Here is a 26,865-nt window from a genome sequence, read left to right as displayed (position 1 = left end):
TATATGTGCATGGTTATAATTCAGTCATGAAATTTGAAAGACATACATCATCATCTTTAATGAACATTGAATGTTTTAACTAATTATTTCATGATGCAAACAAATTCATCACTTTTTCTCATGAACGCCCTTCCTATCTCAGAAGAAAAACATAAACTTGTCTCTAAGGAAGGAAGAAGCATATTTTTATTATTCTTTTAAATGCTGTAGTGTAAAATGCGTCAATTTTCGAAGTTACGTTCACGCCCAGCGTTTAATTGTGGTACTACGGGAGTATGAGTTAGGTAAAAAATTATGTTGAAACTATAAATAGAAGATTGCACCGTATAGTAGTTATCAGTTAAATTCCTCACTCCAAATCTATATCATTACAACATGAAGGTAACAAAAATAATTATTATTTTCAAATATCGATTATAAATTAACCAAAAAAAAAAAAATCTTTTGCAGTCCTTCGTTGCTTTGTCTGCTCTTTTGGCTGTTGCCATGTCTGCTCCTGCTGATCCTTATAGACCAGCTCCCTATCACCCAGCCCCTGCTCCTTATCACCCAGCTCCTGCACCATACCATGCAGCTCCTACCTACAAGGAAGAACCTGCAGCCTACCAATACCAATACGCTGTCAGTGATGAATATGCTGGACTCAACTTTGGAGCTGATGAGGCCCGTGATGGATACTCCACCCAAGGAAAGTACTCTGTTGCCCTTCCCGACGGTCGCATCCAAACTGTGTCCTACAACGTTGCTGATGCTTACTCTGGCTATGTTGCTGACGTTACTTACTCCGGAGAGGCCAAATACGAGCCATACCACCCTGCTCCTGCTCCTTACAAGCCTGCTCCCGTCTACCACGCCGCCCCTGCTCCATACAAGCCTGCCCCTATCTACAAGCCTGCTCCCGTCTACCACGCTTAAATATTCTGTCTTTATTTATTTAGTTATTTATTTAAATAAATATTTCAAAACCTATTCAATAGTCTTTTTTTTTTCTTTGTAGACGCTAGAGAGTAATGACCCATTCAAAATGGTTTACATTAAAACTTTAGTTTAGGAACATTAGGTTAGGTCATGATGAACTACTTTTTTGGATACGATAAATAATATAATCTAATTGCTTTGATTAAATATAAATCAACAGTCAATAATTAACCACGAATGCTAATTGCATAATTATTTGTTTCAGTTTGTCATGCTGCCAATATTTATTGCTCAAGAATTATTAATGGTAAAAACATATTTCCATGTTCAATCATCAGAATGTTATTTAAGCCCCTGTCAAAGAATAAAATTCGTTTTTGTAACATTTGTCAACATTAGCAAAACAATAATCTAATTTCTAAATTATCAAAATATTTAAAAATAACGGCGATATGAATAGTTTAAAATTATAAATTGGATTGAAACATAAATTTCTTTTCAGAAGAGTATATTAAACCAGATTGGTTTAAGATTTTGTATATTTTCCTAGGCGCCAGTGTAAATATCTTACATTTTCCAATAAACATTTTCGTAAAAGGAAATGATAAATTATTAAGCTAAAATTAAAGTTTTGAGGGACAATTTTCTTCAATGTACTTCAAAACATTAATAAATATATAGAAACTTCCTTCCTTAAGAAATCAATTTAGACTCTGTTATTCTTAATTCAATAGAAACTACAAATCAAACTAAAAAACTCTAAATTTAACAGGTGTCTCATTATTTTTTCATAACACGTATAGAAGCAAAAACTCTGTAAATAAAAGCTCAACCCGTTTATAAGAATTGTTTTCCCTTTGAATCATACATAAAAAGCCTAGGAATACTCATACTAAGTATTTTGAGAAACAAACTGTTAAAAATGTTGATGGATCAATCTTGATATGTCATACATATTAAATTTGTAAGAGATGATAATCCATCTTCATTAAACGACTTTCCATCGGATATCTAAATTAAGAAAACAAAGTTTCACTCCTGAGGAATTTATAATAACATCAGCTCTTCTGTGTACTTCAATCTAAAAGGGTGGTTCATATAGAGGATTAGGGCCTCTCACTATTTGACTATGATATTCAATAGAAGTATTCAGTGAGTTGGTACAATTTGACTAAATTGAGTCTTCATTTGTAGAAAATCTTGTTAACTGTCATGAATAAACTTTGAAATGTAACAATAATTATACTTAAGAGACATTTATCAAGTAAAAATTATATTTAGATACTTGTATGTTTGAAAATATATCACATTCCTATACATATTTTTGATCTAATAAATAACGATATCGTCATAGTAATGAAATATTGCAGGCGTTTAGAATTTAGTATTGAGTGAGTAAACTATAAATTGGTTTTTTAAGTAATGTATTCACTCTTTTAAAAAGTTCACTGTTCTAGGATTTTAAATTTGGAAGTTGATGCCAAAACTTTTTCCTTAAATTAAGAATTTTATTTATATTTTATTGAAACACAAAGTCAAAAATCATGGAGTATTTTAATTTTTGAAGACATTAAATGGATTTAAATTGATGTATTTTGAAGATATGCGAATTAGACTATAGTTAATAATTATGCCTAGTGAGTAAAATGTTATATATAATTTTAGGTTGAAATAATTGAGAACTTGAAAGAAAAATGTCAACACAAATATGGATATTTAGGAGTTTATAAGTTATAATTATCTTACTTAGTCTAAATACATTGTCTATGAGTGAAAATACAAATTTGGAAATAATAATTTACTGTTTAATCGTTTGAATTCATTAGCTTTAAAATAAATCATAATGGTGTATCAGAGAAAAACTTATAACTTAAGAAAAGTAATCATCTTATGAAGAGATGTTCTCTCTAAAATAAAACCAATTGAATACATCAATCAATAGGTGATAAATATTGTGTTAATTCATTAACACGAAGTATAATACAATTTCATATGTATGTAAGTGTATAACATATTGGAATCAGTTTTTCTTTTTGATTATGATATTGCATTAGCAGTTCGTAGTGTTCATTCATTCATTCCCTTGTTTGGCAAACCATAATATAAAATTCAATGAAGTAAAATAAATTCAAAAAACAATTTATAGCCAACATTTCTTGGAATCTTTTAGCTCAACCACACCACAATATTTAAGTGCTCCTAAATCTGGTTCATTATCTTTTCTTACCTAAGGATTGTTTTCTTTCCCTGTATATACCTCAAAATTATACAAATACTCAGAGGCAGCTCATAATATAAAAAGTTTTATCCCCATTTTTGAGATTTTACTAGCATATACTGCTGGAAGAAACATTTACCTTTTTGTGGGCACATCTGACTATCAATACGAAGGTTATCTTTAAATGGAACCTGAAACTAAGTTTTTTTGAAATGTTCAATGGCTAAGTGTATTTTATGTAACCAGTCAGGATTTCCATCAAAAGAATAGGTGTCATTTTGGTTTCTTGCGAATTGAAGATAACACCTTAATTTTATAAATAAATTCATCATAAATGTATGTGGTTATCAACAGTATATACATTTGAGCTCCCTTATATGCATTTTTTTCATATTAAAAACAAAATAGAGAATTGTTGCAAATGTGCAACAAATTTCTAGTTGACCGAAAATTCCTCTAAGGAATTTTGTTGTACATTTGTTACATAAGAAACAAGGCCCATAAATATTACACATATAACAAAGTACTTAAATATTTGCATTTAAATAATTATAATAGAACAAAGAATCATAAAATAGTTTTTTTATTATTATTATCAACAGATTTTAAAGTTTAACCTCTCTAACTAATCAAACAACTTTGTATCACTCACTTACGGTGTCAAAGATATTGACTTCCTTTTTACCCGGTCGTTTGATGCAATTTATTAATAATACTTACTCACGCATATAAACAGATTCGTTGTAGATCTGCAAATTGTTTAAGATTAACACATTTTTCTAAAATATTATATTCAAGTAACGTTTTTCCGTATGCTACATATGTGCAACAAAAAACATTTAAGGGTTGAAACAATTCAACTTAAGATTAAATGTAATTTTCTTGGTGAGACTCTGATAAATGTATATAACCTCAAGAACTAGCCTAAGTAACTAAGACTCGACTCTTATGTATTTAATACAAATAGTATATCTAAAAAGCTTTACTTTTGTACATTAAAGTTTTAGAAATGATACATTTTTTTCTTATTTAATAATACATGAAATTTCTAAGGATAGTTCTCTGACACTTTACTAAGAATTTAGACATTCTGCATAAAACTATTGACTCATCGTGTCATCAAATTAACACAAACATTCCATCAGTTATTATTATCAGAGGTGGCAATGCTATAAAATAAATACCAAGCTACAGGGTATAAACTATCAATCAGCTATATAGCAAAACCATTGGCTCAAAAACATCACTTTTCAAAGCTTAACAAAATTTGAAAGTTTATATACAATCTTTTCCAAATGTAGGAATTTAACTCTATGTTTAATTAATCCCTTTATAATTCAAATTCATAGATAATGTGAGATTTTAATGGCAATATCTTATATTAAAAACAAAATGTTTCAATCAAGTTCTAATTTGACTCTAGCTGATATTTATACATGGTGTTGAAAATTTCTTATCTAATTTCGGGTTGAAAGAATTAAAAGAATTGTGTCAGCACAAATTACTTTTATTCAACATAAATTCATTTAGATGTGTATAGTGTATATAAATTAGTCTATGGCAAAAAAAAAAAAAATCATACGGCAAATATAATTCGCTGAAGAAACATCCAAGAATAAATCAATTGTTTATTAATGATATTTAATGTGATTACAAAATATGAATTAGTTACCATAAAGTTTGAATTTATTAAAAATAAATGATATTTTTTTCCCCCTGATAATACTTTTTTGGGAAAAAATATTTTATAAAAGCCCTCTTTAATATTCGATTAATTGAGTCATAACATCAAAAAATATCAAAACATTAGAGTATTGATGAATGAAATTTCTTGTATCCCTTTTCAAAAGAACAGTAAAAAAAACTACAACAAGATTCTCCTTTCTTATAAAAAACAGAGTTGATATTGTATTTATTAGGATAAACCACATTAATTTTAACGAAATTCTTTAAACTTGAACTCTTGAACTGGACACAAGACTTTTAATCCAAATAAGACTCAAATATGTATATGCCTAATTTTCTTATACATATTAAACATGTATTAACAGTCCGGAGTGTTACCTTTTTTAACTCCACGCCCTTCATTTATTAATATTTAGGCAGGGTCTGCGTAAATGGTTTTCTTCTTCTTTTTTGAATGCGTATAAATACTCAAAGCATCTAGAATCAAGACATTACTTGTCTAACTACAATTCAATCATTATGAAGGTAAATAATATATGAATATTAAATCCTCAAATGTGGACAATGAATTGACCATTTTTTTCTTCTTCTTTACAGTCCTTTATTGCCTTGTCTTCTCTCTTGGCTGTTGCCTTTGCTGCCCACCCAGCACCTGCTCCTTATCATCCTACTCCAGCCTACAAACCCGCCCCTTACCACCCAGCTCCTTCCTACAAGGAAGATCCCGCCGTCTACCAATACCAATATGGTGTCAGTGATGAATATGCTGGACTCAACTTTGGAGCTGATGAGGCCCGTGATGGATACTCCACCCAAGGAAAGTACTCTGTTGCCCTTCCCGACGGTCGTATCCAAACTGTTACCTACAACGTTGCTGATGCCTATTCTGGCTATGTTGCTGATGTTACCTACTCGGAGAGGCCAAATACGAGCCATACCACCCTGCTCCAGCTCCTACAAGCCCGCTCCCGTCTACCACGCTGCCCCAGCTCCCTACAAGCCTGCTCCCGTCTACCACGCTGCCCCAGCTCCCTACAAGCCTGCCCCTGTCTACAAGCCAGCTCCAGTTTACCACGCTTAATCTACATTCTTCTATAAATATTTGTTCCTTAATTAATTTATTTATGCTTAATAAATATATTAAAAACTTATTTGATCTCTTATCTCATTAGTGAGTTGATATAAATTATTTTTTTGTTTAGGGTACTTACAAATGGCTATTAATCGTTTCTACCTTGATATTTGACGATTTTTATTATTAAAAATGAATGTGTTGATATATTTGCACACATATTTATATTTTATGAAAAAATTATATTCAGCTAAATGAATGTTTTAAAATAATGCAATTAGCACAATCTTCCATGTGACCGTGATCAAAGAGATTTATCAAAATATTATGACATTATTAAATACCCAAAATATTCCAATATTGTGGCTCAAATAGTGAAAAGTTAACACATTTCATAAATTCAGTGTGTTTGAGTCTCCAATATTTATCATAGATGCATTAAGTAATATTAATATATTATTTATTTGACTAATTTTTCAATTAGGTAGTTATTTAATACACTTAATTGTAAATGATAATATTTTGGAAAAACTTGAAGCAGAGAGGATCTCTGATAACCTAGATGACCTGGCAAAATAGAATTGAACCAAAATTAATATTTTTATTTTGAAAATTGGTGGATTTACAGATAGAGAACATTTAATAAACCGTGACATATGTTTCATAAAAAGCCATAAAAAAAATTACTATTGTTTTTGAGCTTTATGCGCTTTAATGTTGCTCTCAGACGATTGATGCATCAGATTTGGGTTATGGTCTCTAAAGTGAATGGCAAATTCACAAAATTGAAATAGTCAATATCGATCTCTGTCCCTCAGAAAAAAAAACCAACATAAAATTATTGAAATTGTAAAAGTCTTTGAAGTATCTAAGATCGCCGTGAACTAGAGCATCCAGATGTTTAAGAAGATGAACAACGAAGACATTATCGTTGGGATGATTTGTTGAATTCCATATAATCGGCTGAATGGGATAATTTCAACTAGAAAACCATTAATAAATAGTGCCTAGTAGTGACATAGAGGCTTGAGCCTGTCAATGTTGCTTTGGATGGTCTTTGTGAGTGAAGATCTGAATTTTAATCAAATATAAGCTTTTTTTTCGATTGTTATTTTATAAAAATTTTGTCACGCCCATAAAACGAGTTATTTGGGATTGAATATGTTCAAAAACTTATTAAGGAAAAAGGTTATTGTATAAAAAATAACACGGGCCAACAAAATTAAACTTGCTTTTTTCATCACGAACTTCATAACATTTTATAAAACGTATTTTATACGCTGATTTTTTTTTTCTTGTAGCTAGCAGATTTTTCAAAATACAGTGGTTTGAAATTTTTATACATTTTTTTATAGGTCATAGATCAAACTTTAAGAAAATTGTCTAAAACAAAACAACAATATACATAAATGTGATTTATTAGAAGCCTTGTGAATGAGTTTTCCTTTTGTATATTTTGGGTGGATTGTCACAATAAAGCATCTAAAAATGTACTGCCATCATGCTTTCATTCCAAAATCTTTGGTAGCCATTCTTCCTTGTGCGAATATCTAGGTGAAATCGCTCTCTTTGTTTTTCCTTACTGCAACAATGTTTTCGCGGAAGAAATAGAAGTAGGAATGCAGGAAATGTATTTTCAACTACATTTCGTACTCAAGCACATTGTAAGCATCAGGCAAGTTCTAGACTCCATCTTTATGCGCTGGTGACTTCTTTTTCCCAAGAAATTTCCACATATCCATTTGAAAGCCAACCAAACCTTCAATTCCTGTAGACGTAAGGCTTTTTGAAATTCATTCTCATTCAAAACCTCCCTTATTTGTGATCCAACAAAAATTCCCTGTTTCAACTTTGCTGCACTAACCTTTGAAACTTTGATTGAAAAGTATTGGAACCTTTCAGAATATACTTTACCCGTAGTTTTTACAAAATTATTTGTTAAACCAAGTTTAATGAGGAGAGGTGGAAGATGTTTTTTTAGATCAACTAAAGGGACAGACTGTATACTGCTTGTTCCTAGGACACATGTCGATCTAAGATGTAAGTAACTTCTGGATTAATTTACCATAATTACAAGACTGTCACACAGACATAGGAAACAACAAAAATTTGGTAAATTCTGAAAGCATATCGATAAGAGATATCCACTGATTTTCCATTGATATCTGTTATATTTAATTGTGTTAGAAGTATTTCTTTATTGTCATATGTCTCTTTTAAATGGACAGAATGAGCAATGGGAACGGATATCATTTTATTATGGTTTTGCAGAAGGATAGTATTTTAATTATTATTCTATACTTTAGAAAATAACAAGGGGATCTGTCTACAAATTTTGAGACTCATAGATCCATTTTTTATTATAAAATATCATTTAGAAATAAGGAGACTTAATCAAAATTAATGATTTACTACAAATAAATAAGAAGCCTTATAAAAAACAAAACTAGCTCCATCTTAAAAACTGTACGTGCTAGAAGAAATATAAAGACAGATTTGGAATTTGGGTCTAAATTGTAGTAAACTATATCCAAAACTATTTATGATGTAATTTAAAAAAAGTCTAAAATTATATATAAATCACCTTTACAGTAATATCCAAACATACCTATTTTCAAAATTCCAGTACTAAAATTATATTTCATTTAATTTTAAATATATAAATAATTTGTTTAATGAATTGCAACTTTTGTATGGTCTTACGTCCAGTTCAAGTTCCAAGTCGCTGAAGATGAGCTTCAAATCTTCCAACAACATAAGTTATCATGTTAACCACTCTTGTAAAATCTACTTTTCTATTGAATTTCCTAATTATATTTAAAATTTGAAAATCAATTAAAGTAGAGCTAATTTTTGAATTAAAACATTTTTCTAGAAAACCGTTAAATATATATAATATGCGCATTTTAACTACAAGCAGGAAGAAAACTTGCATAAAATAATTCATTTAAGGATATTTCATCTTCATATATTACACTTTTACGCTAAAATATTGCTTTACAAATGAGCAAAGATTGATTCCTTTCGGAATTTGCCTCTCAATAAGAGTAAAATATTATGTCAATTACCATAAAAAAATGAAAAAAAAAAATGTTTGTTAGCTTGATTTTGCTATAAAATTTTTTTAAAATTAGATATCAATTTAATATACTAAAAAAGTAGAATAAGTGTGGAGAGGAAGTACATTTTTCTTCCCCTTAATAACTTGCGTTAACAAATCCTAGTGCTGTTCTGTTTAACTCAACGCCCTACAAAAATATAGGCTGCGTAAGTAGTTTTTTTATTTAAAAAATGCGTATAAATACTAAAAGCATCAAGAAACAAGACATCAGTTTTATTACTCCAATTAAACCAAAATGAAGGTAAGTTACAATTGAAAATTAAGTCCTCAAATGTAAATCATCAATTAACCTTCTAATTTTTTACAGTCTGTTGTCGTCGTATCTGTTCTTTTGGCTGTTACCATGTCTGCTCCTGCTGATCCTACAGACCAGCTCCATACCACCCAGCTCCTGCTCCATATCATCCTGCTCCTACCTATAAGGAAGACCCCGCAGTCTACCAATACCAATATGCTGTCAGAGATGAATATGCTGGACTCAACTTTGGAGCTGATGAGGCCCGTGATGGATACTCCACCCAAGGAAAGTACTCTGTTGCCCTTCCCGACGGTCGTATCCAAACTGTATCCTACAACGTTGCTGATGCTTACTCTGGCTATGTTGCTGACGTCACCTACTCAGGAGAGGCAAAATACGAACCATACCACCCTGCACCATCTCCTTACAAGCCCGCTCCCGTCTACCATGCTGCTCCAGCTCCCTACAAACCTGCCCCTGTCTACAAGCCTGCTCCCGTCTACCACGCTTAAGCATCTTTCCGGCATTGTATTACTATTTTCCTATGATAAATAATTTATTTATTTATGCTAAATAAATTTATAAAATCTAATATAGAAAAAAACTAAATATTTTTTTTGGGTTTTTGGTCCAATATATTTTTTGGCTGCTATATGATTTTTAAATTCTCGAAATGGAGAAAGTTTATAACCCCTTGGGTCCCCATTTTTGTGCAGTGCCTATTTGGTAATATTTAACTGTTATCAGCAAAGATAATGCATTTACAAACATAAACAAGACGCAGAAACTTATTTTATCCTTTTTATTACTGATTGATTTTTATTTTTTGATAATGAAAAAATAAGGCTGGAGATATGAAATGGATTTTATGTATGAATTTGAAGATCAACAGCATTAAAATTTTATTTAAAAATATATTTTTAACAAATTAAGGAAAATGACTTCTTTAACATTATGTTAAATTCCATTGCTGCAAAAAAAAAAAAAAAAAAAAATAGAACAATTTAGAATGCTAATTAAGATTTTAGTATACATGAATAAATATACAACAGAGTTAGGAATTTGGAGCAATAATTCACAAATAAATTTGTACTTTGTATGCAAACGATTTATTGATATAGATTATGTAGTTTTTGATTTTCGAGTGGGTTATCCTGCATTACTTCCAAATGTAGTGTGTCTAAGCATGAATAAAAAAAATCTAGAGTTGAACTGAGCAATTTTGTTTTTTGGAATTATTCTTATTTGAGAATGTATTGATTATATAATTTAAAAACAATAATATTTTTGTTATTTATGCAATCATTTTTATTAATTCGATACCGAAACTATATTTTCAAGTGGGGAAGCAAAGATCACATAATCATTATATTTTGAAATGGCTACTAGACAACTTGTTTGTCCACTAGGGTCGTTGAGGACCCCAAGAATTACCCCATAAACTATCAATACAACCTTCAAAAATACATAAATCCTCCCGCCCTTTAATTAAATTAACAGAGTAATTGTTTTGTAAATCCTTATTTTGTTGCTCAAGTCCAGTCTTAGGAATGGTCCTATTAGTTCATAGGATCGGTCCTTAATCCTGTCGGTCCTTCAGAATATCAGTACTAAAGCTGATTAAAACAAAATTGATTTACATCATCATATAACGAACTTTTTAGATTTTAGGATTGATATGCAGAACTAAACTAGACCGAAACGAGACAGAAATCGACAGGACTGTAGTCTCCAGTAACATATCAGGACTGACACAACAATAAGCAGATTTATTTCTGCGAAGAGAAATAGGACACGTCATTAGGAAAAAGTTGCATTATCTATGAAGTGAAAAAAATTGGCACAAGCTAATTTAAGTGTTTCACTACGTATATTTTATTAATTTTAATATGTTGCACATACCTGGACATTGGTCATCCTGCAGTCCAAGTACGGACTCTCCTTTGACTTTCATCGGTATGTGTAAGGTTTTAAATAAATTAAGAAAGGAAATGTAATTCTAAAGGTTTCATATGTATAGGGTAACATAAATATTTTGAAGTTAAAATGTTTTAAGATGCAATATACCAGTCAAACTGTTTAAATATATAGTTTCAACAGTTCTCACGTAGTTCAGCTTCGATAAAGTAGGCAATTGAAATAAAGAATGGTTGCAGCTGGCTCATGTTCTACAACATCAAAAATATTTACCAACAAAGTTACATCACAATCATGTAATATAACACACATTGTTGCAAAAAAAGTAATAAAAACTTTTTCAACTTTTCTTCGAGATATTGGATAAAAACTGATTTTGTAATCATGCAGTTGATGAGAAATGTTAGAAATTGTAACTTTCAGCAATATAGATTAGTGGTAACAAGAGTTGCAAGTTCTACGGTGCTGTTAACTCCGGCAACGAAGATTACGGCAAAAGTTACAGATCGATTTTGACTAAACTTAGTACAAAAATTATATATGGTCACAATACGAGGCGATAACATTTCTAAAGGTCAAGGGCAAGAAAGCGCAAAACGTAAAAGATGCTTAATCGAACATAGCTTTGGAATAAATTAAGATACATCTTTCAATTTGATTTTAGGATGGGGTTTACCCTCTACCATGTGACAATTCCAGTTTATTATGTATTCTTTTATATGCTATATTAAAAATTCACAGAAATTTGTTTGTTAGTGTTGGCCGAACCATCAAAAGCTTTGTAGGTACTGAATTTATTCAATCTATAAAATTAATTAAGAGATATAATACAGCTTTATTAAATCTTGGTCTGCAGTAATGCATTGAAAATTAATCATTCAACATTTTCAAAAGCCTCTTTTTGTTTTTCCAAAATATTTTTCATTTTATTTTCCTTAACTCCTAACTCAATCGAGATAGTTTAACTGATGCAACCATTTCCCAACGACCTATGTAATTGCCCCAGGGTAGTATAATCTATAAATAGATTATAAATATGATATGCTAAATTTTAACGTGTCTAAGGCAAACTAACTCCCAAATAAATCAAAACAAAATGTTGTTCGTATTTTGATCTCTTCTAAAAAATGTTTTTCTCTCTGAATGCTGGAATTGGAGAGTTCCTTAAACGATGGGAAAATACACTATAGACTAGGGTATAGACTAGGTAGACTAGCAGTATTTGATATCTACAATTTTATCTAATAAAATAAAGTTACAAAACTTTGGCTGTTATCATAAATATATCTTTGGGTAGTTTTTGTAGCTTTAATATTAATTAGATAGTACCAGGGGTAGTATCCACATTGCCAAGAGTAATTAGGCGTCGGCTATAAGATAAATTTTGCTTTAATAATATAGAAAATAAACTACCCAATAAATTATAAGATTTACGCTCCGTTTTTCATTAGCACACTCACATGTAACTTCTTATTCTTATATCAATTATTCATATGTGTTCTGTCCTGAAGTATGTAAGAAATAATAATATGAGTTTGGACAAAAAAGATATACTTGGCTCGATTAATACTTTAGTCATTAGAAAATTCACTAACAAAATGAAAAAAAATCATTTTAACATAGCAACCTCTATATTTAATTCAAATCTTAACATTTGCTAAAAAATTCAATGAATTATAAATTACATAAAACACCAAACACAAAAAACAAACAGAAAATGTGCTCTTTTTATACATGCACATGTCAGCAATATTTTATTATACGACCACAGTATTATTTCTGATACCAAAATATTTATATGATTTTCAACAAGGAGACTTGATACAGTGAAATCTGTGACTTGTTTTCATATATTCAGACAGACAGAAGTATAAACTTTGCTTTATAAAAGCAGATTTATTGTATTAAAAAACACTTTATCGACAATAATTGTCATTTATTTATCGTTTTATTTGTTTTAAAATATAAATGTATGCAAATTTTGAGAAATTTACAATTTTACTCAAAAGATTATGCGTCAAGGGAGATGGTTGAACGACGCTCAAATGTTACATATTTAGCATAACGAAATATATATTCATTATTACAACCCATGCAGAAAGTGATGGAATGCAAAAAAAATCATGGATTTTTTAAGTTGACAATAAGAACCACATTACCTCGGACCTCGTAGATTTTGATTGGACGGAAAAACTTACTGTTGACGTCTCATCATGGACTAATGAATCAATTTTTTTATTTAAACTAGTCCTTATAAAAAATGACGCATGCTGCGAAGAAGGCCCAAAATCAGTTGGTAGTTAGCAAATTCTTTCGGAATGATATTTTAATAAATGCTGAAAATTGTTCACAGCTAAGACCAGTTCCTATTCAATCAATCAACGTTCATGACACTGATGAGGAAAAAATAATCCCAAAATTCGCCAGCTGACAATAAAATACAACATGTTATTTTTATATGTGTCATGTGAGGTAATGCCATGAATTTTATCATTCGGGAAGTTGTATTATTTTCCCTCAAGACCGCACCATTTTCTGTTGCTTTGTTTACAAACTAATAATAAGCAAACAACGTTCATGCCCATTATAATATAGACGAATTTTATAATCTTGTCAAAAAAATGTTATATGTGTGTATACAGTACATTGGTTGTACTTGAACCGGTCCTCAAAAATGTTTTTTAGGTGCCCTCAACGAAAAAATAATTGTCCATACCTGATATAGTATTACATATTTGAATTTTAAGAACCACTTCTGGAATATATATAATGTTAAATCATTGTTAGATACATTCATATTTTCAAAACAAATAGTTTTCTAACTTGGATGATGAAGCTCAAATTCTACTTTGGATCCATTTTGTTCTGCAAACTAATTAACTTTACAATCAATCTTCTCTTAAAAATATTTAGCATTAACTCAAAGCTCAATACTTATTGAATGTTAGGATAATTCCACGTAAAATTATTAAATGAATTTACAAACACTCTGATTACTTTATCAAATATTGTGTTTTTTAAAATTTGTTACATCGAAGAATGTGAATGAAAATATCCTAATGATTTTATCTTCTACATATGTACTGTCGACGAAAAGACCTTAGTGATGCTCTATTGCAATCCACGCCCAACAATAATAATAAATATTTAGACAGGGTCTGCGTGAATGGAGTTCTTCTTCTTTTTTGAATGCGTATAAATACTCATAGTATCAAGAATAAAGACATTAGTTTTATAACTACAATTCAATCAGCATGAAGGTAAGTAACGAATGCAAATCAAATCCTCAAATGTGGATCGTGAATTAACCTTCTCCTTTTTTACAGTCTTTTGTCGTCGTATCTGCTCTTTTGGCTGTTACCATGTCTGCTCCTGCTGACCCCTACAGACCAGCTCCATACCACCCAGCCCCTGCTCCATACCACCCAGCACCGGCACCATACCACGCAGCTCCTACCTACAAGGAAGAACCCGCAGCCTACCAATACCAATACGCTGTCAGTGATGAATATGCTGGACTCAACTTTGGAGCTGATGAGGCCCGTGATGGATACTCCACCAACGGAAAGTACTCTGTTGCCCTTCCCGACGGTCGCATCCAAACTGTATCCTACAACGTTGCTGATGCTTACTCTGGCTATGTTGCTGACGTTACCTACTCCGGAGAGGCTAAATACGAGCCATATCACCCTGCTCCAGCTCCTTACAAGCCCGCTCCCGTCTACCATGCTGCTCCAGCTCCTTACAAGCCTGCCCCTGTCTACAAGCCAGCTCCTGTCTATCACTCTTAAAAAATTTATATGATATTGCCTTATTTATTTGAATAAAGTTATAAAATCTAACTATATAGACAGCTTGATTAGTTATTTGATCAGTACCAATTAATATATCTTAGTCAATCAAAAAGGACTACTAGAGTGAAGGGTTGGAAATCAAATTGAACCAGCTGTTGATTGCAGGCATAGATACAATTTATCAATTAAAACTTGTTGTATGTGGAGTTGTGGAAATAATTTTTTAATTAGAATGTATCATATTTTTTTTTTTATATCTAACTTCTATTCCCATATCTTCATTATTTGTGAATATGGAAGATAAGAAGCTCTGTTTAAATCTCGTCAAAAGAAAGCATTTCTTGAGGAGTATCCATGACATAACAGGGGCATCCGCTGTTGGTGGGCTAGATGGCTCTAGCAAATCCCCCCAAATTAAGGATTTTTTGCTTGTTACTAGAAAATTCAATATTCATTTTTTCTCAAAATGTTTTCCAATTACAAAGCCCCCCCCCTAAATATAATGCTGGAGACGCCCCTGCATAGTTATATTATACCGTCAGTTCCTTTCTTGTTCATCATATGTCTCTTTTATTGATGAACCTGCTTTCTTCTATAGATAGCTTTACATTTACAAATAAAGTAATTCATGTTACACCTAAACAATGAAATAAAATAATTCATTTGATAAGAATCGTAAGGGTTATAATAAAATGGTTGTTTGATTTTAAAAGTGAATAGTTTAAGCAGATGTTTAGTAATTCATGGATTATACAAGGAACTCTCACTGCATAGCAAATAGCTTCTTATTTTACGACAGTCGATTTTTTTTTCTATTATTAGAAAAGTAATTAAATGAAATACGAAATTGAATTATGGAAATCGTGTAATGAATGCCTTAGGGAATTAAAATAACATTATTTACTAATTATTATTCTTTAAACAAAAAATAAAAATACCATTTCTATTATGAAAATCACTTTTCCTTTGGGGTTCTGTATAGCCCAAATTGTATAAAATTGCTTTAAATTTGTTAACTAACTTTTTGTATGCCTTAACATTTTCAAAATAAATGCAATTTTGTGTTTTTCTAAAAATGTATTTTTTTGAAATATTTCGTAAATTTGTCTACTTTTAATCAAGATTTAGTGCATTTGATTAATGTGTTCACTTTTAAGTTGGTCCTTTAGTTTTCTTATTTCCTTTTTCTTTTTCAATTAAAGTATACAAGTTGCCACTCATGTAGTATGAATAGTTATTTTGTTTATCACACTCAACCTCATGAATACAAAATATTACATTTTGGTTCTTAAATTCATTAAAGGTTTTCATGATAAATTGAATTATAACGGGTGAACTATAATAATAACAAACTTTATTGTGTTGACAACACAAACTAATGTTGTTAATGTTAATATTAAAAATATCATATTTATTCTGCTCCTCTTGAACTTACGTAATAATTTTTGTGTTTTAATTCTTTAAGAAAAATATTCGAGTCACATATCCTCCAAATTTGGATGATCTCCAAGCTGCCATCAACACAGCGTGGTACGTCATGGGCATGGCCTTCACGTCAAGAGCTGCCAGTCGGTTCACCGGTGTCTGGAAGATATTATTGCCTGTAAAGGACGACCTATTGGATAAAAAAAATAATGCTAAATATAGTATTTCAACAAATCATAAATTGATTTTGATCTGTCTTTTCATGATTAATAAAAATCTCGCTTTTTTAAAATTTAGTCATGCGAATGTTAGTTTTAGATAGGGGAGTAGGTTTGTTGTTAGGGATTCTTTTTAACACACAAAGATCCTTGATTCCATTCAAAAGATAGATTTACTTTGAACTTTCATGTTTTCTGGATTATACCACTATGATCCTCTCACTTTTAGCTCTTGAATACATTAAGGGACTTTTCTTGTTTCAATTCTCCGAAAAAAAAAGCTATAGCATTGAACTCTTGTGATGACTTTATCCCAAATTTTATAAAAATATAGATGGTGCTTGAAGGAGAATCTTCAATCGAAATTTTCACCCGTCAGATAAAGTATTTTTACTGTTTTTTTATTCATTCTCCTTGGAGCTATGAGTTTTTGAAACTAGGACGTTAATTTTCTTATTGAAACAAAGATAACTCAATGAAAACAACATAATAGAAATAGGTTGATAAATATTTGACATTTTTTACCATTTATCTCCATCTTCAATAACAAAGGCTTAAATAGCTTTGAATCAAAAATAGCTTATCCCACCAAAAACGTAATGACCTTTGTCTGAAAAATCTGAATCTGATCAAAAACAACTAATACCACATTTCCAATCTGGAGTTCAAAACTTCATAAAGTTTAGTCTATTTTAATTGCTGTTAAGTATCATGATGGAGAATAAAAGTGTGTTAGATCGATTAATTTTTATACTATATATAAAAATACTAACAATTTGTTCATATAAATCATTTTAAACTTTTGAAATAAACTAATTTGAGCAGCAAATATTTATATTTAGTGTTCCATCTCTTTAACATAAAAGTTTATACTTTTCAACTTGGAAATATTAACCATCATAAACTAGAAAAGAAAGGTCGCTGAATATTTGCATATATTTACAGGGTGCTACGACATAAATTCCTTTCTATGTGTGGCGATCAGGCTGTAAAAGTAGTAACGTGATTTCAATCTAGAGGCAAGGTTTTTTTTGGAAGTACAGTCAGACGCTTTCCTACGTTGGAGTAATGAGAAACGTGCGTCTGCCGTCGAAAATAAATATTGCCAAAAAAGTGAGTGACAAAATATTTTATAACATCAAACTTATTTCAATTTAGCTCTTGAGTTTTTATTGCTCTGATTAATAAAAATTCGTTATTTCCTTGTGAATATAAAAAAAAGAAATTTGGTTTGTCTTGGCTTTTTAATTCTTTGAATAATCTTGAATAACTTTGTGGTTCTCTTTGTAAGTAACTGATATTTTAAAAGTTTTTATTATGGATGAAGAATACAGAACAATATATATGATTAAATATTAAGAAAACAACATAATTATACACTTTATTTATTAAAACCACCAATTAGAAAATAAATTTGGATTATGTACCGTACCATACACACCGTCAATGTCGTTGTACCGTAGGCATGATTTACTTTCACATGAAGAAAAAAAAAGATAAATTAAATAATGTAAGAGGTTTTCATTAACCCATTTCTAGTAAAAAATGATATTTTATCCATTAATTTGTAGTAAGATTCACCCTTTCATACAGATTCAGATACTTAATTAACCGTAAAAAGATGTTGATTACAGCAATAGTTCCCAAAATGAGGGTCACGGCACCTGTAGTGTCGCAGGACACAACGGAGGGTTTACACCATGATTTCCAAAAAGAAGAAAATAATTGAAATTGACATTATTTTGAGTAACATCAAAACTTACATAATGATGAATCTATATGTTTTTTATAAGTTTCATCTGGATCATTTTAAAAAGTATTTCCCAGAAGATAATGCCTCACCGAAACATAACTGGATACGCACCTTTTACCACCACAGCTAATCATCGGTAGTCTTATATGGAATATGCGCTTATTGAACTTTTTTGTGACCCAATACTAAAAACCGAATTTGATTCAATATTACTTGACGAATTCTGGCTTTCTGTGATTAATGAGTAATCACGTTTGGCTCAAACAGCTTTATATTTACTTATACCATTTTGCTCAACTTATTTATTTGAAAAGACCTTTTCCCTAATTAAAAGTGTTGAGCTTTATAGGGTAGATATATGGCCTTCAATTAATATTCATCTCTCAAGTAGAGGTGTAAGGGCTGTACATTCTACGGCTTCATGTTTTAAGTGTCGAACTCAAAAAAGTTTGAGAATTAATCCACTAAAGGACTTCTAAGGTATCTTACTGTTTATGTCAATTAATTCATTCGTCGTCTCCACGAGCTGACAAAATGCAAAGATCATTTTAGTATTCACAATGTTTCTCGCTACTCTTGACATATAATCAATGTTGCTATTCATGACAAGTGATTAATATTGATACTCTTAGACGTTTTACAGTATAAAGCGTCGTTTATATGTAAATATTATGTCAATTGGTTACATATTCCGAAGAATACAAATGATGTATTGTGCAAGTTGCACAATACATAATTTGTATGAATTGAATACATTATATTAAGGATATCAAACTTACTTTCTCTATCTCTTATGTCAAATATAGTTATCGAATTCATATAAAATTCCAAATTTGATTCACTAAAATATGTTTCTTCGGTTCTTCTTCATTATTAGGTATTTATCAATAAATATTATGCATTATTGATTGTATTTGCATAATGTAAAAAGGGATTTCTTGGAAAGAAATATATATGAATAAATATAATTTTAAATTAGTGTGTTCAATCTCTTGTTTCTATGTGGTTAAGAGTTTTTACATATATTATTAATGTAGGTAAGCATTTCTTTATACCTATAGTAAACTATGATAAATAAGTAGACATGGTTTTGAATTAAAGATAAGGTGCATAAAAATATACCAACGATCATTTCAATGGGTTTACAAAATATTATTTTGAATATTTCAACCTTTACAAATCAATATTAAGAAAATGTAAGATGTTTATGTATATCTAGATGTTAAAACTATAGCTAATAAGTGAGTGAGTTAGATGTAAATTGTATATGATTTCAGTATCATTATTACATGGGTACTTATTCTGAATTAGATGTAAAATTATACAGGCAATAAGATAATTGATTAAACATTGAAGCTAAGAATGAAGTATTTGAAAAAGGGCAAGTTACTTTATTATGAATAAATCGATGAATGGCTGCTTTGAACTATCTATGAAGTCCAATAACAAAATATTGAAAACAGAATAAATATTAATCATGAAGTGAATCGCTTTTCTTGCAAGTGTTATTAAATTTTTATTTGAATGTTTTAATCAAGTCCACAGTCATTAAATGTCGGAAAAAACTGCCTACAGGTCGACAAATATAATTATATGAGATGCACTTCCTAAGAGTAAAATCAAACGAAGGAAATACGTTTTTTTTTGTTTTTTTTAAACGTTGCCTTGTTTCACACCACGCCCTACGAAAACACGGTCTGCGTCATTGTTTTTTTTTTTACATTAAAAAATGAATACATGCAAATACTCAAAGCATCCAGGATCCAGACATTAGTTTTCTTACTCAATTTCAATAAAAGTAATAAATGGAAATCAAACCCTTAGCCTTAAAATAAGTTGACCATCTTTTTTCTTCTATACAGTCCTTTATTTCTTTATCTACTCTTTTGACTGTTGCCTTTGCTGACCACCCAGCACCTGCTCCATACCACCCAGCCCTTATCACCCTGCTTCAGCCAACAAACCCGCTCCTTACAACCCAGCTCCTTCCTACAAGGAAGATCCCTCAGTCTACCAATACCAATAGGCTGTCAGTGATGAATATGCTGGACTTCCCTTTGGAGCTGATGAGGCCCGTGATGGATACTCTACCCACAGAAAGTACTCTGTTTACCTTCCCGACGGTCGTATCCAACCCGTTTCTTATAACCTTGCTGATGCTTACTCTGGTTATGTTGCTGACGTCACCTACTCCGGAGAGGCTAAATACGAGCCATACCACCCTGCTCCACTCCAAAAGCCTGCCCCGTCTAAAAGCTCCCTACAAGCCAGCCCCCGTCTACCACGCTTAAGCTTCAATCTGAAAATATTTATAAGTTTATTTATTTATTTCTTATGCTAAATAAATCTACATATATAAAACGTTTTTTTTACGCTTCAATCACTAATGACTCGTTATAAATTTATTTCTATGTAATGTTAGGGCTAAGTTGAGAATATTTACTGTTTTCCACCATGATTAATCATTTGTCAATATTCATTAGTTGTAATATACAAATGTAGTTGTATTTTACATACAAATCAAAGCTATTCAACTATGTTTAAAGAATTTTTATTATCATATTTGCCATGTTATCAGTATCAAACAATTCTTTCAAATTACTTTATTACTACGAAATTCTCAAAAATATATATAATATGGAACATCTAGGTATACTATAACGTAAATACTCATTTTCGACTTCTAAGAATGACAAATCTTCTTCTTAAAATATATAAGATGATGAGTCTAAAAATAATGTTACCCTTGATAAGGCAAGAAATATTTTATATATTAAGCATACACTCATTTTCCCCTTTCTTTTTTTTTTGACCATCTAATGGACTTTTTTCTTTTATTCTCTTAATAGAATAGTTGTGAAATGAAAGAGTGAATCGAATTAACATAATTTTGTTATTAATGTCTCAAGGAATAAAATTATTTTATATTATTCTGATGACCTAATATAAATATTTACCCCCCTCGAAAAAAAAACAACATCTGAAGACATTTATTAAAGGATTATTTTAATTCAATATTGTATTTCATACTGGTAAAGTTGGAGTGTATAACAATTTACAAACTCATATCAACAGCAAATCTTTATTACACAACTATTTTATTGAAAAATGGCCTCGAGAAAAGGAAAACTCCTTTAACTGTGGAACAATGGACAAACAATTACATATTTCTTACGGATTTTATGAAAACAATAGATTCCAAAAGGCTTTAGACAAAGATTTTATGGAGTTTAGATTTGGGAAAAAAGTCGCGGACTTTTCTTTTCGGACCGATAGAAAGAAAGAGAAAGGCCACTAAAGGAATGAATACTTTTGAGCAAAATTAAAGATGTATTATGATAACTAAAATGGTTGATGAATAAAGCCCATAGTTTCGCCAAAGAGTCGTCTTGTGTTTTACCTGTAGTCAATCAATTATTTTGACGAAGAACTTTGCTTTTTGATGGAGTCATCGATTTAACAAATCATTTTAATTTACCAGTTAAAGGTATAAACAGTTTAAAAGAATAAGATTATCCGAATGAGGAGGGCCTTTATGAATATTGCCGCTCTTTTACTTATTTTTATTTATTTTGAATGCAGTTATATTGGGAAGAAATATATATTAAAAGATGTTTCAACTTTCATTTCATAACTATTCTGTTCTAATAAATCGCTATTAGGTCAAGGTTTGAAAAATTTGAATCAAACTGGAATACTTCTGGACGTTTCAAAAAGCACTGAGCAACCGGAGGGATTTGGTTTTTAGAAGGAATGGCATTACACCTATTTTGCATTGTGCTGGGTAGTATGGTCGAGTGTTGTGTCAGCTCTTATTTATTCGAAACCGTCCAATCAAAGCACTACTAGTCTTATAAGTTGTTGAGATCGGTTTTTAAGAACGTTGGTCCTTAGCACTGGCAGTACTCAGCGGTATCCATAGGGGAGGGCTGCAGGGCATTAGCAACCCTCCCCCACCCCAAAAAAAAATAAAGGAACTTTTACTCCTTATTAGATTTTTTTTTCCGTCACAATAAAAAAAAATCCTGTCATAAAAATAAAAGAAAAAAAGAATTATATGTTAAATATTCTAAGGTTTAACATTTTGCTTTGTATTTATGTGTCTCTTTAGTTTGTCCTAAAAAAGGTATAATGTCCTTTATTTATCTAATTCTTTATATTATACTCACAAATATGATAAATTTAAAATCATTTTTACGTTACTTTTTTTTCAACCACCTTACACATTAGGATATTATCAATCTAAACATAATCCAGTTTTTGCACCAGGTCAAGTCATATATTTTGTATTATAAAAAAGTAAGAACCAATAAAAAATTTAAGAAAAAATTTCATCTATTGATTTGAGATTGTAAATACTTTATCTTCGCTGATAGTAAAGGATCTATACACACAAAATATTTATATTGTACATATTTCATTAAATATTACTCCAATGAGTTGAAGATATTTTTATCCATCGAACAAATATTTGTTCTAACACAATTATAAGACATATACTAAATATATTTTTCCCTTTGAATTAGTTTTTTATAAAATTATGAAACATTCGAAAATAATATTGAAATTTCAGAATGGAGCTTAAACGTGGTAGATATGGGCATGCTTGGAGCTAGGTCAAGGAGGTAGGGGTTGTATTTGTGATAAAATAGAAAATATGATGATTAAATTTTCCTTGAACATTATGGAATAGTTTTGATTTCTATAAAAAATAGTAACTTCATTTTTATGTTCCTACAAATCAATATTAACCAATGATTAATCATGGTGGAAAATAGTTAAGATTGTCAACGTAACCTTAACAATACATAGAAAAAAAATTTAGTGACTCACTAATGATTGAAGCGTAAGAATTTAGTTTTATATAGATTTATTTAGCATAAAAAATAAATAAATAAACTTATTAATATTTTCAGAATGAAGCTTAAGCGTGGTAGGTGGGGGCAGGGTGGTAGGTAGGAGCTGGCCTGTAGGGAGCTGGGGCAGTGTGGTATAAAGGAGTAGGCATGTAGGGAGCTGTGGCAGGGTGGTATGGCTCGTATTTGCCCCTCTTCAGAGTAGGTGACATCAGCAACATAGCCAGAGTAAACATCAGCAACGTTGTAGGACACCGTTTGGATGCAACTGTCGGGAAGGACAACAGAGTACTTTCCAAGAGTGGAATATCCATCACGGGCCTCATCAGCTCCAAAGTTGAGTCAAGCATATTCATTACTAACAGCATATTGATAATTGTATACTGCGAGTTCTTCATTGTAGGAAGAAGCTGCGTTGTATGTTGCGGGAGCCGGGTGATAAGGAACAGGGGTTGGGAGATAGGGAGCTGGTCTATAAGGGTCAGCAGGAGCAGGCATTGCAACAGCCAAAAGAACAGATAAGGCTACCAAGGACTGTAGAAAAGTAAATGGTCAGTTCATAATCCACATTTGAGGATTTGATTTCCATTATTTACATACCTTCATGTTGATGGAATTAAAGTTAAATAACTAATATCTTGTTTCATGATGCTTTGAGTATTTATTAACAGTTTAAAAAAAAGTAAAATAATAAATAAATAAAACATATACAGATATACTTTACTTTTGTTGGGCGTGAAGTGAAAAAAAGCAACATTAGGATTTGTTGAGGCAAGTCATTCAGTGGTAGAAAAGTGTACTTTCTCTCCACAGTTATTTTACTTATTTCAGTACATCAAATAGACACTCAATTTCAAAAAATGCCTTGTGAAATCAAGCAAGTAAACAAACATATTTTCTTTCCATTTTGGTATCAGAATCATTTTTTATGTTTAGTGAGTTAAAGAAATTATGTTCTTCTTATAATTAGAAGTAATTAGAAGTGAATTATTCTTTATTTTAGAATATTTAAAAGCCGGACCTTTGTGTAAATCAGGATATTACTAACATGTTAAAAAAACTAATAAATATACCTTCAGTTAACATACGTAGTTCATCATAGTTGGCTGCGTTTACATAAGTATTTTGATACTTATGGAAAGAAACATATAACAAGTTTTTTACTATAGGCTGTACTGAAATATTAAGTATTTAATTTACAAAAGGATTATTTGCAAATAGTTTGAGTGAAATGTAATTTCAAAAAGGATTAATTAAGAGTAAATATATATTAAAAATAGTTATAAAATGAAAAAAAATATATAAATTCTTTCATCTTATTAACTTCATTTTGAATAAATCTTTCTTTCTTTTCGACCGTGCTTATTACATGTTCGTATACAAAATCGGATAAATTGTTTACAACAGACTTTGTTACTGGGGGGTATGCATATTCAAATCCATACTTATGTATTGTTTTAATTCTCTTGTAGTTATATATTATTTAACAAGTTAACTTTTAAAAAACATACTTTTAGGTATGTAGGGAAGAAAAAAGAAATGTTTAAAGAAGAAATGAAACTAAAACAATAAAAAAATGTTTTTGAAGAAAACAAGTTTTGAGATATTTTAGTGTGCATGAAATATTTAATCATAACAGAAATATGGCGAGCTGGAATAATAATGGTGTTATGTTGGTTCTTATTTAGGACTGAAAACTGCATTCCCGTCTAGTTCAGTCTCGGTCCAGGCTAGTCAATTTCAAAAGTTAAATAGCAAATATTCAATTTTTTGGAAAAAAAATTTCAAAAATCTAGTAGTCACAAAAAATTTAATATTTTGAAAAAAAAGTTCGAAAATCAACAGCTGTCCACAATCAATTAATTTTTTTGGGAAAAAAAAATTAAATTCGAAATATTGAATTTTTCGGAATAAAATTAAAAATCCAAAGATATTCGCAGAAAAATTATTTTATGTGGAAAAAAAAATCCATAATTTTCATTAAAATCTCAAAAACGTTTAGCTTATCTTAAAAAATTCAAAAATCTATAGCAATTCACAAAAGATTGATTTTTTGAACAACAAATGTCAAATATTTAATTTTTTGCTTTGCTATATAATTTGACTGAATGACTTTTTATTATAAGAGAAGAAATGTTTATTATAAAAAATGTTAACCCCTATTTTCATGTAATTTTTTTATTGTGACAGAAAAAAATCTAATAAGGAGTAAAAGTTCCTTAATTTTTTTTTTTTTTTGGGTGGGGGGGGAGGGTTGCTAATGCCCTGCAGCCCTCCCCCTATGGATACCGCTGAGTACTGCCAGTGCTAAGGACCAACGTTCTTAAAAACCGATCTCAACAACTTATAAGACTAGTAGTGCTTTGATTGGACGGTTTTGAATAAATAAGAGCTCACACAACACTCAACCATACTACCCAGCACAATGCAAAATAAGTGTAATGCCATCCCTTCTAAAAACCAAATCCCTCCGGTTGCTCAGTGTTTGTTTAAACGTCCAGAAGTATTCCAGTTTGATTCAAATTTTTCAAACCTTGACCTAAGAGCGATTTATTAGAACAGAATAGTTATGAAATGAAAGAGGAAATTCTTTTAAATATATATTTCTTCCCAATATAACTGCATTCAAAATAAATAAAAATAAGTAAAAGAGCGGCAATATTCATAAAGGCCCTCCTCATTCGGATAATCTTATTCTTTTAAACTGTTTATACCTTTAACTGGTAAATTAAAATGATTTGTTAAATCGATGACTCCATTAAAAAGCAAAATTCTTCGTCAAAATAATTGATTGACTACAGGTAAAACACAAGACGACTCTTTGGCGAAACTATGGGCTTTATTCATCAACCATTTTAGTTATCATAATACATCTTTAATTTTGCTCAAAAGTATTCATTCCTTTAGTGGCCTTTCTCTTTCTTTCTATCGGTCCGAAAAGAAAAGTCCGCGACTTTTTTCCCAAATCTAAACTCCATAAAATCTTTGTCTAAAGCCTTCTGGAATCTATTGTTTTCATAAAATCCGTAAGAAATATGTAATTGTTTGTCCAGTGTTCCAGATTTAAAGGAGTTTTCCATTTCTCGAGGCCATTTTTCAATAAAATAGTTGTGTAATAAAGATTTGCTGTTGATATGAGTTTGTAAATTGTTATACACTCCAACTTTACCAGTATGAAATACAATATTTCATTAAAATAATCCTTTAATAAATGTCTTCAGATGTTTGTTTTTTTTTCGAGAGGGGGGGGGGTAAATATTTATATTAGGTCATCAGAATAATATTAAATAATTTTATTCCTTGAGACATTAATAACACAATTATGTTAATTCGATTCACTCTTTCATTTCACAACTATTCTATTAAGGGAATAAAAGAAAAAAGTCCCTTAGATGGTCAAAAAAAAAAAAAAAGGGGAAAATGAGTGTATGCTTAATATATAAAATAGTTCTTGCCTTATCAAGGGTAACATTATTTTTAGACTCATCATCTTATATATTTTAAGAAGAAGATTTGTCATTCTTAGAAGTCGAAAATGAGTATTTACGTTATAATATACCTACATGTTCCATATTATATATATTTTTGAGAATTTCGTAGTAATAAAGTAATTTGAAAAAATTGTTTGATACTGATAAAATGGCAAATA

The 26,865-nt window shown here is 30.4% G+C and overlaps 3 protein-coding genes and 1 pseudogene across 4 annotated transcripts; all 4 read left to right on the top strand.

The window, feature by feature from the left end:
- The first annotated feature begins 245 nt into the window (after positions 1 to 245).
- LOC121123340 (cuticle protein 8-like) lies at positions 246 to 969 on the top strand. The gene is made up of 2 exons (XM_040718458.2): positions 246 to 381; positions 451 to 969. Exons 1-2 carry the CDS (start codon positions 376 to 378, stop codon positions 913 to 915), a joined length of 471 nt encoding a protein of 156 aa, XP_040574392.1. The 5' UTR covers positions 246 to 375; the 3' UTR covers positions 916 to 969.
- A 4,294-nt stretch (positions 970 to 5,263) lies between these two features.
- Positions 5,264 to 6,046, top strand: LOC121123193 (pro-resilin-like; annotated as a pseudogene).
- A 3,169-nt stretch (positions 6,047 to 9,215) lies between these two features.
- LOC121123194 (uncharacterized) lies at positions 9,216 to 15,015 on the top strand. 2 transcript variants are annotated; one of them, XM_040718327.2, is made up of 2 exons: positions 9,216 to 9,256; positions 14,497 to 15,015. In XM_040718327.2, exons 1-2 carry the CDS (start codon positions 9,251 to 9,253, stop codon positions 14,959 to 14,961), a joined length of 471 nt encoding a protein of 156 aa, XP_040574261.1. In that variant the 5' UTR covers positions 9,216 to 9,250; the 3' UTR covers positions 14,962 to 15,015. The 2 variants fall into 2 exon arrangements, with proteins under 2 accessions (XP_040574261.1, XP_040574260.1); XM_040718326.2 differs by lacking the exon at positions 9,216 to 9,256 and adding an exon at positions 14,344 to 14,430.
- LOC139907582 (pro-resilin-like) lies at positions 9,382 to 10,044 on the top strand (the record flags this gene model as incomplete). Its single annotated transcript, XM_071894011.1, has 1 exon — positions 9,382 to 10,044. A coding segment is annotated over one exon (384 nt), but the record flags the coding sequence as incomplete, so codon positions are not given.
- Positions 15,016 to 26,865: the final 11,850 nt, after the last annotated feature.

The sequence above is a fragment of the Lepeophtheirus salmonis genome, unplaced genomic scaffold (genome assembly GCF_016086655.4).
Source record: "Lepeophtheirus salmonis unplaced genomic scaffold, UVic_Lsal_1.4 unplaced_contig_942_pilon, whole genome shotgun sequence".
Classification (NCBI taxonomy): domain Eukaryota; kingdom Metazoa; phylum Arthropoda; class Copepoda; order Siphonostomatoida; family Caligidae; genus Lepeophtheirus; species Lepeophtheirus salmonis.
The sequence above is the reverse complement of the archived record's forward strand: the minus strand, read 5'-3'. Positions and strand labels throughout refer to the sequence as shown.